The sequence below is a fragment of the Colletotrichum aenigma genome (assembly GCF_013390185.1).
Source record: "Colletotrichum aenigma strain Cg56 chromosome Unknown KSG_Cg56_contig09, whole genome shotgun sequence".
NCBI classification, from domain to species: domain Eukaryota; kingdom Fungi; phylum Ascomycota; class Sordariomycetes; order Glomerellales; family Glomerellaceae; genus Colletotrichum; species Colletotrichum aenigma.
This window is the reverse complement of record NW_023500915.1, coordinates 1,401,362-1,417,840: the sequence shown is the minus strand read 5'-3', so window position 1 is coordinate 1,417,840 and position 16,479 is coordinate 1,401,362. Positions and strand designations below refer to the sequence as shown.

Here is a 16,479-nt window from a genome sequence, read left to right as displayed (position 1 = left end):
CCAGACATCCTCCGACGCGCCTAATCCATATGTACGCGAGCCGGTAAGAGATCTGTTGGTAATTAGCAGGCCCAGCCTTTGATCCGTCCAAGATGCAGGCCGCTGGTTCATTTCTCCTGCCGAAACACGGAAAAATGGCTCGTAAGATACCATCAAGGGTTTGCCGGACAGAAGTGGACGAAGGCTTCGCGGGACAACGGCAGCGGACGCTGACCAGGACATAGAACCCCGTCTTCGAGGTTCTTCACATTGGAGGGGGGCAGACATGATACGATTCAGCATCCCAATCGACTGGAAGAGGGGCCGCGGGTGGGGGAGCAACCTCGATGTTGACTGGACGTAAATCCATACCCGTTGATCGCGGATGCACCGAGACGGGGCCTGTTGAAGCGCTAAATGCTCATGAGGAAGGACCCCTGATTTGTATCGACAGCGTTGGTTTCTAGGGCCCATTTGAAATGGCGGGGGCATCGGAAGACCTGTGAGATAGCTAGCTGGCCGACGGCGGCGACCGTCCCATGATGATCCAGCGGCGGGCGGATGGGGTAGGCAGGACCCGAGGTTGTCTCTTGTTTTGGTCGATACGAGACATGCTGGTACAGAAGACGGCGAAGAGCCTGAAGGCGAAGCATGGCCGGATGCCATATGCGGCATGCCATTGGTTCGTGGTGCGAAGACTGTCGGCAACATGAAGAAGACTCGGGTAGGTCGACAGGTGGCCGACCACGGGTGGTTCAGTTTGCGTCGCGGTTGGTTTCTTGGTTCCGTGAGGAGCTCCGGCGAGGCAAGAATACACGACCTGCTGAGAAGTGTGCGATACCATTCAGGGTATTACAGGCGCGGATCTGGCTTCCCCCGGGGAAAGACAGGTTGAGCAGGCCAGCAAAAGCCAATTTGCTGTCGGGTTGCACAGAAAAGATGATGACCTGGCCGAATTGCTGATGGGCTGTCGTGATTGGAGACGGTGTGGCGGCGCATAGTAGTCTCGCATCCTCAGGAGGGTCGATCTGTTGTTCAGATTGCCAGGGCAGGATTCTGGTGCGGCCCCAGGATCGAAGGCGATGAGGCGAAGTTGGATAGGGTACCTGGTTCTCGCTCACGGTCTGGGCTAGTGCATCGTGGAGAAGGAGGAGCACACCCGTAGAATCGGCTGGCCAGTCGTGTACATAGTAGGAATACAAAAGTTGTGATTGTAGCTACACCCAATTGTGTGCGTGTGCTTCGGATGGAGTCAGGCCGGATGAAGGTGATGGCTGTGACATATGCAGGCGGACAGGCGGTTAAGCCCGATGTAGATGGGGGTGTATAGGGTGCCAGTGGATAGCGAAGGCCGCAAGTAAGCAACAGCGATGTGCAGTGCGACTGGCGGGCGGACTGGGTGGCCGGCGCAAGAGGGTTTTTTTGGTTGCTTGGCCAGGCGGAGCGGAAGCGGGTTGGATGTGAACTATCACACGGCGACTGTCTGTCTCCCAGATTGTCGGAGTGAAAATCTGACAGACGAGGCTCGGCTGCACGAGATGACGGGGTGGACCTGGGCCTCTTTGCAGGACGTCTGAGCACAAGTAGAAGCTCGGTCAAAGGCCGCCAGCCACATTGGGCTAGGAAAGGGAAGAGTTGAAGACATGGGCGAGATATGACGTACGGGGGGTGGTTGTTGGGATGTGGGTTGGCAATATGTTTCTGCAGTTATTCGGATGGATTTTCTGCCCAGTTCTTCCGGCACCCCTGAAAGGCGAGCGGTATCTGTACTGCGCAGACAGAGGGAGATGTGCGTGTGTCAGTGAGGAGGGGGGGGGGGGGGGAGGAATGGCACCTGATGTGATGTGACAGAACGAAGCTGGCCGAGCCGAAGGGGACTTGGGCGGTGGAAGATGATTGACGATGGACGGTGGACGGCGGCGACGGCGGGTGAAGGTCGGCGAATGGGCGGTCCATGCCGTAGGTTTGCTCACAGAAACAGGGAAGAGCAACGGGTGGGACGAGGAAGGGGAAGGGCGGGTGTACCTATCTGGAATCCAGCAATGGATCTGGATTACCTAAAGTTCCCTCTGGGGTTCATCTTGCCCGATTTAAATCTTTCATTTCGAGAAACCCCAGGCCATAAGGCAGCAGACATGGACAGACGAGAGGAAGAGGAAGGGAAGGGGAAGGAAGGAAGGAAGGAAGGAAAGAACGAGGACAGACAGCCAGGACAGGGACAGGCACCAGGCAGGAGAGCCCACAACTGCAAAGTCAGTTTAACCAGCCCGTCGGTGACAGAAGTACCGCACCCTATGTTTTACTGCCGGGAGATACTTGGCACCCGCCTGTTGCGACCGAAGAGAGAGATGAGGAGGAGGGGCTCGCGCGAGCTGGGCGGTGGATGACAACTGCCCGGATGGATGTTCTAGGGCGCCGCTGTCTCCTTCCCTACAGGGCGCGGGACGCTGAGACGGACTGCAGCACGTGGCCACTGTATCTGCCCAACGATGCGGATACATAGGAATCCGAATCCGCACCTGCCTTGACAATGGAACTGATGAGTGAGGTGTGGATTGCTACCTGCCTGGCTTTCATTGCTTAGGTTGGAGGGTGGGAGGTGAGGAAGGCGCGTCCACTATTGTACTGCTGCGTTGCTCCTACGGTTCTGGGAGAATCAAGCCAACAGCAGCAACACATCAAATGGTAAGAACCCATCGTGCCTTTCTGCCTGGGGAAAGCACAGCCCGCCAGGTCAGCGCCTACGTCAACTCAAGGTAAGGCCTACTTCACACCTTGATACCTACCTTACCTACCGTCCCCCTTCTCGGGACGGCAACGCACCGGCGCGGTCCAAACTTGAACCGAAAAGGCTTGTAGAGTGCAGATGGCGAAAACTTATCCCAACGTCAGCTCGAGTCGGCTTCGGGCCTGCCTCCGGTCTGCCTCTGCCTCTGCCTTTGGCTCCTCACCCTCGTTGCCGTCACAGCTCGTCATTGCATGCGATGCATCATCTGTCCACGTCAAACTGTTTCATCGCCTGCTGTACCTACCTCACCAAGAGATGACCACTCTTATCTTCACCTTGCTGTGTGCCGGTATGTCGTCGCCCTTGACCTCAACTTTGCCTTCCGGCTCACCTGCAACCATCAACTCCAACTACAAGTCTAACTGCACCGGAGCCAAGATACATCGAGCCCTAGCTTCCCTCCGCCTCCCGAGCTCCTGGCCCTCATTTGGAATGCGAGCCGCTCAACCTGATGGACGACCCATCTCGAGCTTTGGCCCATCCACTCGTCTACAGCCCCTCTTCAAATCTCGCTCCGAGGTTGAAAGAGACGACACCCCGTAGAGAGGCAACGCCGCAAGGGCATGGACATGGAACTTGGACATGGGAGACGTAGTTGGGAACACCACTCCTGCCATCGACCGACCCCTGTCCACGGACATCTGACGTCCAAAAAAGCCCGGGGCAGTGTGCGGCACTCAGCGCCGCCGCATTCCACTCACATCGCACCACGCACGGCACGAATACAGAGACTACCGAGTTCTCTCCTTCTGGTCTCTCCATCATGAGTGCGCAGTTTGGTATCCTTACGGTACCTCGCTCCGAAGACACGCGCCTAGCGACATCATGCTGCGGGAAACACCAAATCCAACTGGAACCGATGTGCTCACCACAGAAAGACTCTGCATCTCATCCCTGACAGCGCCTCCAATGCCTATGCCCTCTTCCCTCCTCCAGCGTCCTCCCCGCTCCCTGACTATCCGCCTCCCACTCATGTAGCAGCTCAATCTCAGAACGCCCCAGCTGCTTTCCTCCATTCAACTCAATAAAAGAGAAGGCAAAGCCTGAACGAAGCCTGGAAAAGCTCTAGCGCACTCCATCACTATCGCCAAACGCCATGGACAAAAACCATCTCGCGCTTCGAAGTATTGCTGCCGAAAGAATGGGATCTTGCATGCAAAGGAAGAACATCGCAATGGGCAAAGCATCGTTTCCTTCTCACGCAATTATCCAGCATTTGCCAAGCAATGGTACAGCGCTTTTGCACCAACGTGCTATCCAGAGCCTAGACAATGGGTGGCATAACATCGACGCTTCCCACTCATTGTTGACCCGTATCTGAGTCCATCTCTGAAAGTCTGTCGCTGTCCAATTCCGACAATCACAATCTCGCCAAGGAGTTACCAGGGCGGATGCAAATCGACACCACCGACCCTGACGCCATGAACCTCCTGAGAGTACATCGTCAGCCCGCCTCCGTCCATCGTGTCTGCCACACCACTACCAACAGCCCGCCTGAGTGATGAGCGATGGAAATACCAACTCTGGGGCAGCGACTGCTGTTACTGATGGCTGACTGGGATGCTACTGCTGACCCCCAGTCATCACTGACCCTGATCCTGGTAAGCCCCCCTGCCCAGCCGCTGCCCCCCTCGACAACCAATCTGCGATCCAGCCGTGACAGCAGGCCAATTATCGTGGGGCATATCCCCTGCCCAAGATGCAATGACCGCAAAAAGTCGTACCATTTCCTTAGCCATCAGAGATTGCTAGACTCCGACCCAGGGGGGGATTTGCTGGCGCACGAGGTCGGCACCAAGATACGCAGTATCCGTACAGAGAGTACTGCTGCTGGACTTCTCCAGCTCTGTCTCCTCCAGGGTCGTTGAGGCACCGTAGTACTATCTTGACAGCCAAAGCACTGGACAAATACCTGCAAATTACACATTGCCGCCGAGGTATCACCCAATGGTTGCTGATAAATCTACGCAGTATGTAGCTACTGATGTTGCGGACTGCAATGTCTTGTCTGCCATAGTCGTCGATTGGCAGTGTCAGACTACTGACGCTTGGTAAAGAGCGTCATCTTCCGAGAGCTCTCTTCTTCCACGCCACGACCAGGCGAGAGACCTGGGTGAATGAGTTCCAACAACCGAAGCCTCGACTGCAGACCATCTGCAAATCAGAAGTCAATCAATCGACATGTTGCCGCCAATCTGGATGCTAAAATCTGGCCCCCCTTCCTACCACCCCGGCCTGTTGACTGAATGGATACCTGGGCAATACGATGCGTTACCTGATCCCTCACGACCCCGGTCTGCTCTGACCGGTACATGCAAAGGTGCAGTCTGCACACGCATATCAGTCCCTCCGGCTCACGACGATTCCTAGTCCAACACACCGCACATCTGGTCCCCGAGCAGTGATTCCTTGCCCTCCCCCCACATACCCCAAGAACAGTTAGGGAGGGATGATGGATCTGGTTCATCAGGAGCAAGCATAAGGCAACATGGACCTGCCGCCGTTGAGGCACTGTACCGAAGACCACCATACCCTCCCCCCCTCTCAGCGCCCCTGTAGCCGCGAAGGGGTACCTCCGTACATATCAGACCTTACCTGCGTGTGAATATACCAAGCACGTCCACTCAGAAATCACACCTCGCTCGCCCTGGGTGTCAGTCGCTGATCTCATAATACCTCTGTCATTTCCTCTCATAACCCACACATCCGCGTTTCCTCTCTTCCTTTCCTTTTCCTCCCTTCTCTTCCTCTCTCTCTTCTTCCATCAACCCATTTCCAATCCATCTTACCTATCCGACAAACCCAGCAATATTCCTGCGACCGTTCGCGACTCGAACCATCACCAGATCGGCCTCCGCAACTCTTTGGATCGGGTGTCAGATCTAGAGGCACGATCTCAACTCAGACAGATAGTCATCGAAGAGTAGCACCGCACTTGTAAGACACACGAAGCCTAACATTGCGCACTTCGTCAGCCAACTCGCCGGACATACCAGACCGGCCAGGCACGAACGCTCCAAGGACTCATCGCCCATACCAAAACAAACCCTCCCTTTCTCTTCAGCACTCATTGAAGGGCGCCCGCCCTCCAAGGCGCTAGACCGGCACCAAAAAGCAACGGCAACGAAAAGAAATTCAGAAATTCCACCGGCCCAGGCCCACGGTATTTTCGCACACCCACACCCCATCGACGAGTCTGAGTCTCACTCCCAGACCCCGTCGAAATAGGCCCACCCCGACTAGCCTGGACGAGAGATTTTGACAGTGTGTGTCTTGGACAAAATACAAAAAGCCGCCACAAAGAGCAGCGTGGTAACTTGACCGACGCTAGGCGGCTTTTTCTTTCTCAGCTCGGAACCTCTCGACAAGCCCAATTGGAGCCAGCATTACCCCCGATTCCTCCCCTACCCTCCCCCCTTCATTCTCACACACCACATACACCCCCCCTGAGGAAAGGATACATGCAGTGACTTTTCTATCCCGCCACCACGCATCACACACGCGCGATAGCTTGATCAGATCTTGCCTACCGGATACCCAGCTGGAAGAGGTTCGACTAACTTAACCTAACCTCACCTCCTCTCCTAAGGGCCAAGCCACACCACACCACACTGTCTTTGCTCACACTCTCCCTCTGCCCTGCCCGGCTTTTATTCTTACATGACTCTGAGCCTCCCATCTTCAACCACTCTCTCTATCATCTCCACCTAAATACACCAAACCTCACCGGACACCCATCTTGACACCGACTTCACGGACTACGCCCGCTCTCGTCCCTTCAAGCCTTGGTCGAGTCAGATGCCCAGAGGCTCATAGATCGCATCTGGGGTTCTAGTCACTTCATCTGTTCTCCCGGCAAACCCGCTATGGAAGCGGGCGGATCTGGTACTAGGCAAAGGTCCGTTCGATTCTCACAGACGCCCCCCGTTACCTCATCATTTCAATTGCCCTGCCCCTAGACCAGACATTAACAAGTGCTTCCCATTTAACAGCCGACCACCTTCTGCCAGTAACCCCGATCGCTTTGAGTCCCATCATCATCCTCCCCCAAGAGAGCCTCTCGACAACAGACACTACCGAGACGGCCCCGCCATGGCGACCGCAGCCCTTATTAGCCCGAGCACAACCCCGTATGGCCATCCGACATCTTTTTCATCCAGCTATCCGCACCCAGCTCCCGGGCCCAGCATTGCAGGCATGATTTCTCCAGTTGAGCCTCGACGACCCTCGGACGAGTCTGAGACTCCTCATCGACAATCACTCCCTTCGCTTTCTGAGGTCATCTCTGGTGCGAAACCCAGCCAGTACCCGCCTTCACAAGCATCCAGCATGTCGGGTTCCCAAAGCTTCCCATCTCCCTTTGCACCAGGGCCTCCAAGATCGTATGCCGAGTCTTCCACCGATAAGAACTCTCCTCGGCCTCACCATCTCGCGTCGACATATCCACCAAGGCCCGACGCACTCCCTGCCATCTCGGATCCCTCAAGGCCGCCACCGCCATTCGCTGCCCGTCCTCCGCCGCCTATGGGCAGCTTTTCCGGTCCTCAACCGAGCCCGCCTCACAAGCCTGAGCATATGCGCGATCCCGACCCAAGGGCACCTGAGCCGGCTGGCCCCTACGCACAACATGCCGCGCCGCCGCCGCCCCCGATATATCCTCACCCGCACGCGAATCAACTTCCGGCAGGACAGGTCCCTTTGCCAGCGGCTTACCCCGTGTCACCTCGCCATGGTGGGCCTCCTCTGCCATCGCCGTACGATGCTCAGCGTCCTGGAGTCCACGAAGCTCAAGACTCTGAGTATGGTCCCGCCCGCCCTCAATATGACCGAACTTTGAACCGACATTTGGATGCGTGGGGCTACTCGGATGCCTTAGGTAGAGTGAGTGTTCCCATTAGTGTCACATCCTCTGTCAAGCTTACCAATAAGTTTAACCAGATCGCTTCCGCTACGAGGACGATTTACAACTTCGCCGAAGCTTACGGTCGCATCGCCGCAGAGCAGCATGGCAACCAGCAGCCACTGCCCGACAGGCTTCCTACTGAGCGGGAAGTAAATGACATGCTCGACAACGTGGAGTACATTAGAAATTCTTTGGACTCGGTGAGGCAACTTGTCAAGGACAGCAACGAGCGTGCGAGGGTAGTCGGCAAGCAGAAGAGCTACGAAGACGAGGACACGCCGATGTACGACGGTATGAACAAGAACAGCTACGGTATCACTGAGGTCAAGAAGCGACGCGGGGTAAGTTTTCCAACAGCAGCATCACACGCCCGGACGACTGAAGCTAACTGGGACATAGAGAGCTGCTCCTCCCGGCAGATGCCACAGCTGTAACCGAATCGATACTCCCGAATGGCGAAGGGGGCCTGACGGTGCCCGAACTCTCTGCAACGCCTGTGGACTACATTACGCCAAGCTGGAGCGAAAGCGTCAGCTTGAAGCGCGACAAATCCGTCCCAAGCCTTCTGACGAGAGGAGCTAATACAACGACTGCCCCGCCCACGCGTGGCCCGTCCACCTTCAACCCAAACAGTACATACCGACAGAAGCTGAGGGCTTCGATCAGCACGCATACCCCGATACTACTATATCGCATTCGATCCCAGTTTGTTGCACCTTCGGAAAAAAAAACCCAGATACCCCGGTCAACGCAATCCGGCACCTTATCACCATCAGACACGCAGCAACCGCCGGCGTTATCCTTCATACACTAGCAACAAAACTGGCTATATTGTTATTCCTCAATACCCGGCGTCGACATTTTGCAGTACTTTTCCAACCTTTCATATTGTATATATCCTGCTCCTCAACATACTCATCGGACGGGCATCGAAGGACAAGGCATTCATCTGGCGGCGTTCACTAAATGTTTTGGACCGAGTATTTGTTATTTTCCAAATGGCCGCATTCAACGGGCCACGCCGGGATCTCTCCCGACCTCCACAGTGGGCGCTTTGTCAGAGGGATGCGCAGCATGAGCTCGTTGGAGCCAATGTCACAAACATTCCCCGACAGTCGATCGTTACTGAAAAGAACATGCAAGAATCTTCGTCTACTCATTTTTCACTATTCTATCCACATTTCCTTGATCGTCGCGGCGTGGTCTCTACGGAACTGGGGAAAAATTCGGGCGAAGAGCATTTTCATTGGTCCCTTTGAGGACAGGAAAGTAGAACAAACGACATTGGGAGTCGTCATACCCGAGATCGACCTTTTCGACCGGCGCAAGTCTATGGGAGACCTTGGCATTCATCTCTTCAGTTTCTCTTATTCTTTACCTTCTCCGTATCTACGGGAAATCTCCTCCTGAGGAAGAGATACATCTGGCTATTTTTGGTCTCTGGAAAGGATACAGGGGCATACCACTACACGCAGTATTAGCTGATTTTTTTAATTGTAAGAGTAGCCGGATTGGAACAAATACCACGGTGGGCGGATGAACGGGGACGAGCAGGCGGACGGTGGCTGGTTTGCATCGGAGATAGGAAAGAGAGAAATATCACACACAAACAAACACCTCCACAATTCATGTCAAGGATTGCTCGTCCAAAGACCGAGATTTCCATGCCGAGCGCGCCCCAAAAAAAATAAAAAAATCCACGATTTGAATGTGACTGACTGGCACTGGGCACACCCAAGGAATCTCCAAAGGCAGAAGTTCCTGTCCCCTGACAGATCTGGGAGATCTAACTTGACCGGTTAGGAATCTGTACAAGCCCACCCCTCCCCAACCCCACCGACGCGTGGCGGATATGTCCGTTCCAAGAGATTGGGTTTTGACAGGCAATGCGAAGGATGAGGAAACCTCGGTTACGGGGTTAATTTGACGGCGGCTGGCTGGCTGGCTGGGCTGGGACTGGGTTGGTGTGCCAGGTGTGGTGCGGTTTGGTGGTGGTGGTCCCCGCCGTGGGCGCAAGGACATGCCTGAAATGGTAGTCAAGTGACGAAGGAGGACGATGGAGCCTACCACACCCACGGTGGGGGGGGGGGGGGGGGGAACCATTAATTATGTTCTCACCTGGTGATATTTTGTATGATGTAGATTGTGTGTATAAGATACTGGGCTGCTGTATGTAGCATATTTGTTCGTCTCTCTCGCTTTCTGTCCCCGGACGCTTTGTTTCGACGGGGTTTAAAATAGGGACGCTGCAACCAAAAATAAGATGTACACGAACAAGATACATGACATCCACCACGGGAAGAGAAAGTGTCAGCATCAGCTTGCTGGGTGGGCAGGTTTGACCCTTTGGCCTTTTCCTCCCCCCATGCTTCGTCCCCCCCTCCAGTGTTCCCACCACCCCCTTCATCCTCGTGACAATTATTCTGGGTAAGAAAAATAACACACAGTGATACGAATGACAAATTTCCCGAGGGCGAGGGGGGAAGGGGATCAAATCGGCATCGTAACGGCGCGGAACGGACGGGTAGAATCTCAATCTCACAAGATCGCGAGATTTGTCCTTTTTATTTTTTTGCTGCCTTGTTCCCTTCGATTTCACGAGATGGACAGACAGGGGGGAGGGGGGCGTGTGTCAGTGAGTGCAGCCTTTTTGCGGGGCCTACGGTGTTTTGTTCGTTCATAAAAATCCGATAAGCGGAACGGGAATCTCGGACGGGTAGGTAAGGACCTCTTTTTTTTTTTTTTTTTTTTTCCTGTTCTAATCGCGCCTCGGCGGGCGGCCTGGCCTTGTGCTCGGCAGTGTTGTGAGAAGTGATTAGAAATGAACTACATACACACACACGTCAGTCAGCCTGGTCTTTTCCCCCTGGTAGGTACGGGCACACCCATCCATCCCCTGGGAGGACGAGGGTCAGAGCAGGTTTTTGGGACACAGAGGGAAAGGGGGGCCAGTGCCGGTGGCCTGGTATTACCATGTGCTCCTTGGGGTTTATTATTCAAGGTATGTTACACAGGGTGGTTTGTATGAATGTGGTGACGGAGACGGGCTTCGTCGCCGACGGCGTTGGGGTGAAAATGGCGGGGGGGCCAGAGATCATCGTGTGGAAGTATGGAAGGCGAGAAAGAATGTTCTTGGAAGATTGGATGACTCCTACTTTTTGTTTTGGGGTGTCATGGTCACTGGTATGTGGAGGGAGGAGATTCAGAGACGCAACGAAGGAAGCGATGCCTTGTCTTCTCCCATCATTTGAATATCCCAGATCGCGATTACTTAGTGACGCGCATATCTTTTTTTGGCCAGTGCAGTGCTATTGACACAAGATGGCGTCGCCCGTATATTGGGACACACGCAACGCAGCGCACACACGACACGCGCGACGCACATACTTTATAACAGAGATCTTATGTCACGTCATGTTCGCGACACGAACAAGCAGCCGGCATGAAAGGGACAAAACCTGCGTTCGCCGCGTGGTCTGTGGCCAAGATTGATAGCTTCCCCCGGATGGTGTCTTTTGCTTTTCGGGATGGGAGGTGCCGGGTCAACCGGGAAGGACGATGTTAATGTGTGTGTGTGTGTGTGTGTGTGTGTGTGTGTGGGTGTCGCTTCTTCTTCTTTTGAGTTTTCTAAAAATCGACGCACTTTAACTCGTAGACGCGCGCGCGCAGTGTTAGTATGTGTCTACGGTAATAACAGCGAGCAGATGCGGTTATAATAGTGTCATGTGTGGATTATCAAAACCGAACCACGATGGACCATGGGTGTGGGTGGCTCTTTGCAATCCATCTGCCCGAGCAACCTTTTTGGGTTTCTTTTGTAAGAAGGATGGATCGGGGGACTCCACGAGTAGTTCATGTACCGCGCTTGTTTGAATCCTGAGTCTGCTGTTGCAACCTGGGAAAAACCTTGCCTTGTGTCGTGTCAGCAAGGCTGCCCCTGCCTGACATTGTTTTATCCCGCCGCGCCGTCCGATTTGCGATGGCGCGCCGCCGCCGCCCGATGGGAAGCAGGAGCAACCGGCACGGACCCTGTATCCGTGTAGTTTTTTTCTTTCTTGGGATGTTTCCCTGGGAGAAGGCCTTCCACGGAAGAAGGTGCGAAGAGGGGGGGGGCCTAGGCTTCGTCTCCGGGGTTTTGGCTTTGGGTTGGTTTTAAGGTAGTGCGTTTTCCGGGGACACCTTTTTCACACTGTCCACGAACTCTCTGGCATTCGGGTGTGTGCCAATATGGTTTTGGTCTGTCTTTTTGGCACATGGCACGTTGTGTTCTAGAGGCTCGGCGGGCAAAGTCAAAAAACGACAGACAGTCAGGTCGCCAGGTAATGCTCTTCCCCCTTCATCGCAGCATGCGGAAAACAACATGACTAAGACTGTGCCTTTCCAAAATTCACATGTGCAAATCGCTTGATCTATTTTTCTTCTCGCAATTGTCAAAGTTAGCAACATGAGATAGGCACATAGAGATGGAGGCGCCGGGTGACAGATGAAAAGAAAAAGGACAAAATTCAAATCCCGTGGTTACACAAGCAGGAGCGGGCATCGGTGTCTGCGCTGCATTTGCACCCTGCTGCTGCTGCTGGTACATACATACATACGCACTTATGTTCTTTGTGTCGCCAGCGCGCGGTTGAAATTTCCGCGCGACGGGTGTCACGAAAGGCATGCGTGCGTATCTACCTAGGTTTCCCCCCTCCCCCCAGTGCGCATTGTATATACGACGACACACGACGACGACGTGTACACGGCATTGCGTTACCGGTCTGATGCGTGTAGCGGCAGCTCAAGGCAAGGCAGGGCAAGAAGAGGGCGGCGGCGTGCGGCGGCGGCATAGATCGTAGACGGGTAGTCTGCTTGTTCATATCGGTGTTGGTGGGACGTCGTACGGTGGCAGTGACACGCACGACGTTCTAGCATGTTGGCCGTACACAATCCTTCTTTTTCTTGTAAAGCGGAAGAGCAGCGGGAGTGATTGAGGGGCGTCGGCGGTGCTGCGTGTCATTGGTCGGGATAGGTTGCAACGGGTTTACCTCAAGAGGTGTAAGAGGATACAGACGTACAGGTGTAAGTGCACTAGCTAGCTGTTACGGAGTTGGTTGAGTGAGATGGGGAAATGCAGTTGGACCTCCTGTTTTTTTTTTTTTTTTTGTTTTTTTTGTTCTCTTTCGGTATCCTCTTCTTTCTTGTGTAATCTTGACACGACGAAAGCCAAGTCGCGAGCCGACATGGCCCTGGAGTGGGACATGTCGTACAAGAGCTTGGGGAAAGGCAGCGCGCGCGGAGGCAGAGGTGGAGGAGTGTGGTTAATGTTGCTGTTTACGGCCGCAGGGCGGGGGGGAGGACAAGAGGAGGAGACACACGGTTGGAGATGCACAAGGCGGTGATGTTTTGGTTTTTTTATTTTTCGTAGATACGGCGGGGGCATGACCGCGAGGCAGACAGGAGTTAGCAATGGAATTGGGTGGTTTGGTTTACGACACGGCGCGGAGCAGCAGCAGCAGTAAATGAAGTAATACGCCAGCAGCAAGGCGGCCTGCAACTTTACCATGTGCTGACTATTTGTTTATTCAGTTTCCTTTTTTCCCGTTTACGATCTACGTGGCGTGGCTGGTTGGGCTCTCGGTCGGGGGGATCGGGTTTTGGTCGTGGTTTCGGCGGCTGCGTTGTTTCGTTGTCGTCAGTCGGTTGGTGATATTGGGTCGCCTTGTGGTATGTGAGTTGTCGCATTCTGTTATTCCGGCCCTCGGTTTCGTATGTACCTTACACTCAGATTTCGGGGCGGGAGGAGGGGGAGGGGGCCGATGGACGATGTGTTGTCGTGTCTTGTCTTGTCTCTGATTTTTTTTTTTCTTTTCTTTCGTTTTTTCTTTGGCTTACACATTCAGCAGCAGCAGCAGCAGCATCGCCTCCGCAATCAATCGAATCAGATCTCGGCGGCTCGTTGCGTTGCGATAATCAATCTTCGGTCTTTGGTATTTACTTGTTGCTTTTCGTGGTCGGCGGCTTCTTGCGTCTAAACACGATTTCCTTTCCCATCCTGGTCTTTTTTCCCTCAGTCGCAAATCCCGCCCGCTGATTCCGGTCTCTGCTCTCCGTAGAAGGCAGCTTACACCCAACCGGCCGAACTGCTTACTGCTGACCCCTTTTTCGGCCCCCAAAGGGCAACGAACGACATTCGAAAATTCTTGTTCCAGAATGCCCTTCTAGCTCGTATTCTATTCTATTCTTGCAGATTAGTTTGGACGTGTCTCGCTCGTCTCGTCTTTTGGCATTGGCAGTCTTGGCTGGCCTTCTTTCCCTCTCTCTATCGCCCTTCGGGGGGACCGCAGGCTTGGCAGGTGGAATGACTTTCAGGGAACTATTCTCTGATGCTGAGATCTTAAGGGGATCTCGGATCGTGGTTGCTCCTTGCAAAACACACACACACGCATTTTCAGCTGTGACAGTGCTGGGCAGAACTTTAGGTCTTGCTATTACTTTCCCACTGACAGGCACGAAGGAGGGACATGGGCTACCTGTTTCTCTGCCTCCGTCTCCCGCACATCAGCCATGCGAGTGTCCATGCGCGCGCCGTGGGTTGTGTTGTGCAGCATTGGATTGCTGGATGCAAAGGCAAGGGAAGGGAATGCACGGGAGGCAAAGGCAGAGGCAAGGCAAGGCAAGGCAGCCCCCGGCCGCGGCCGTTGTCTGTTGCGGGTGTTTCTGCTGCATGGTCTTTTTGCGTGTGTGTGTGCGACAACGTGCTAAGATGCCAAGCTAATCCGATAGGCCCTGCTTTCTGTGGTTCTCCCTTTCTTATTTCTCGGTGTTTTGGTATGTCTACACACTGCGAGAGACAGTCAACGGGCAGAAGTGTTCGAGATGATGTCCATGTGGCATTCCTTCCTCGGTGCACGGGGGAGGAGGAAGAGAGATCGATACGAGCCAAGGGCGTGCGAGCGAGCGTTCTCTTTTCCGTAAGGAGGGCTGTAGGAATTCCGAAGATACAACTTGATGTGTGCGTGCCATTCGATTTTTTTTCTCTCTTCCTCTTGCGCTTTGGGCTTTTGATTCATTGCATTGCAACTCTCTTTCTCTTCCTGTTGGAGCACACATCCTCTATGGTTGCCGGGGTTGTCGTGCACCGGAATTCGGCGGACTTCACTCCTTGCGTTTTGACGGGGAGGAGGGCTTTGGTCGGAGCTTCCGTCAAAAGAGAAAATCTCCTTGCGTTACATTTTTCCCATTCACATGCGACGACGTTTGCGAGTCACATTCCCAGTTCAAGCGGGATGGAGTGATTTTGACTTTTGATGTTTGGGGCTTGCGAGTATTCGGAAACGGGGAGATTTGGGTTTTCCTGGAATGAAATCTTGGGGAGGGGCGGCGGTGGCAGCGGCACTGGAACCATTGTGACGGGGGAGGGTGAGAAAATTTTGGATTTCTTGGGGGCCGGAAATGGTACCTTCCAACGGGCGGGTTCATGATTCTCTGGGATACGAGCTCTCGCTTTCATGACAAGGACGTTGCAATGTCGCAGACCGGTATGCGCACCTACGGTTGATCCAAAAACGGGCGCGTCTCGTTTTCCGAGAACGAGAGAGACACCGAGGTGAGAGAGAGAGAGCCAGGCCTGTACGGGAAACTCGGTGTGCACGGCATGTACAACGCTCGTCGGACACCGGCTCCGGGCCGGCATGACATGGCCTGGCATGCAGGGCCATTTAGAATGGCAGCGCCCAGGGAGAGCTGCCGTCTGCTTGTCCATGCGCCGCCGACGCCGTGCAGAATTGAAGAAACCTGCCCCCGTTCCCGCGGCCGCCGTCGCAATTACTTAGTCTGCATTTTGATAAGATGGGCGCATCCGGGAGGCGAAAAGGGGACCAGGGGGCTTTGTGAGGGGTGAGCTGTCCTGTCGTTCTTCAATAGTGCCTCTCTCCTTTGCAGAGCCAATGCCAGTGCTCTTCTCGTTCGTGTAGGCAGGCAAGCGGTCCTCCGCGCCTTGGCTTGGCCCGGCTTGCCTTTCCCTTCGTTGAAGAGTGCCATGGCGGCGTGTGGGTGGTGTGTAGCGTGGTCGACGATACGTATCATGTGGCACTAATCGTGCATGGCTGTTGTCACTGTGCATGGTTTGACAGAGAATAGGGCTGTACAACGGCATCAGAATCATAAGCTGCAAGCAGGCGGATCTGCATCTATTCGAGATCTCTGTTTCGCGTTGTGCGAGCGTTGACGGGCAAGGTGGAAGGGAGGGGCGAGCGACGGAGCGTGGTGGTGGCATGGCATGGCGTAGGGTCCAGGCCAGTCCCAGTGCGGCCGGGCGGGGAGGGAGGAATGTGAGATGGAACGATTGGGGTTATTGTCCGACAGAAAGGGGCTGGCGAGCTCCAGGATCTGGACTGGATGACGGAGTGATCTGACGGCGGTGAGAAAATGTCTACGTAGTAGCATGTGTGATGTCGAGAAGGCAGCAAGGTCCGCCAGGATCGAGACGGGGCTGAGGTGAAAATGACGAGGGCCCAGCTTCGCGCGCCGAGACCTCGTGGCAGCCTCAGAGTCAACGCCGCTGTGGGAGAAGAGTGTCTGTTGCGGCGGCATTCCAGATGAGACAGAGACAGACGGCCCGTTTGAGCAAGCTGTGCGGTAATGAGGTTGGTGCCCAAAAGCGAAGTGTATACGGAGTACGGGACTTGGATATCCGTACTTATCCGAGAATGTTTAATGTTTTGCTTGGACAACGAGCGAGACGTTGCTTAAGGTTAGTGTCAAAAAGGCTTGAAGATGTGAGGTTGGTTGAATCTCGCTTGGAGATGGAGGGGGGCGCTTGGCCGGA

The 16,479-nt window shown here is 54.5% G+C and overlaps 1 protein-coding gene across 1 annotated transcript; it reads left to right on the top strand.

The window, feature by feature from the left end:
• Positions 1-6,859: 6,859 nt before the first annotated feature.
• On the top strand, positions 6,860-8,252 carry gtaJ (GATA zinc finger domain-containing protein 10; the record flags this gene model as incomplete). The annotated part of the gene is made up of 3 exons (XM_037328315.1): positions 6,860-7,648; positions 7,706-8,011; positions 8,070-8,252. The coding sequence occupies 3 exons, from the start codon at positions 6,860-6,862 to the stop codon at positions 8,250-8,252; spliced, it is 1,278 nt and encodes a 425-aa protein (XP_037173167.1).
• Positions 8,253-16,479: the final 8,227 nt, after the last annotated feature.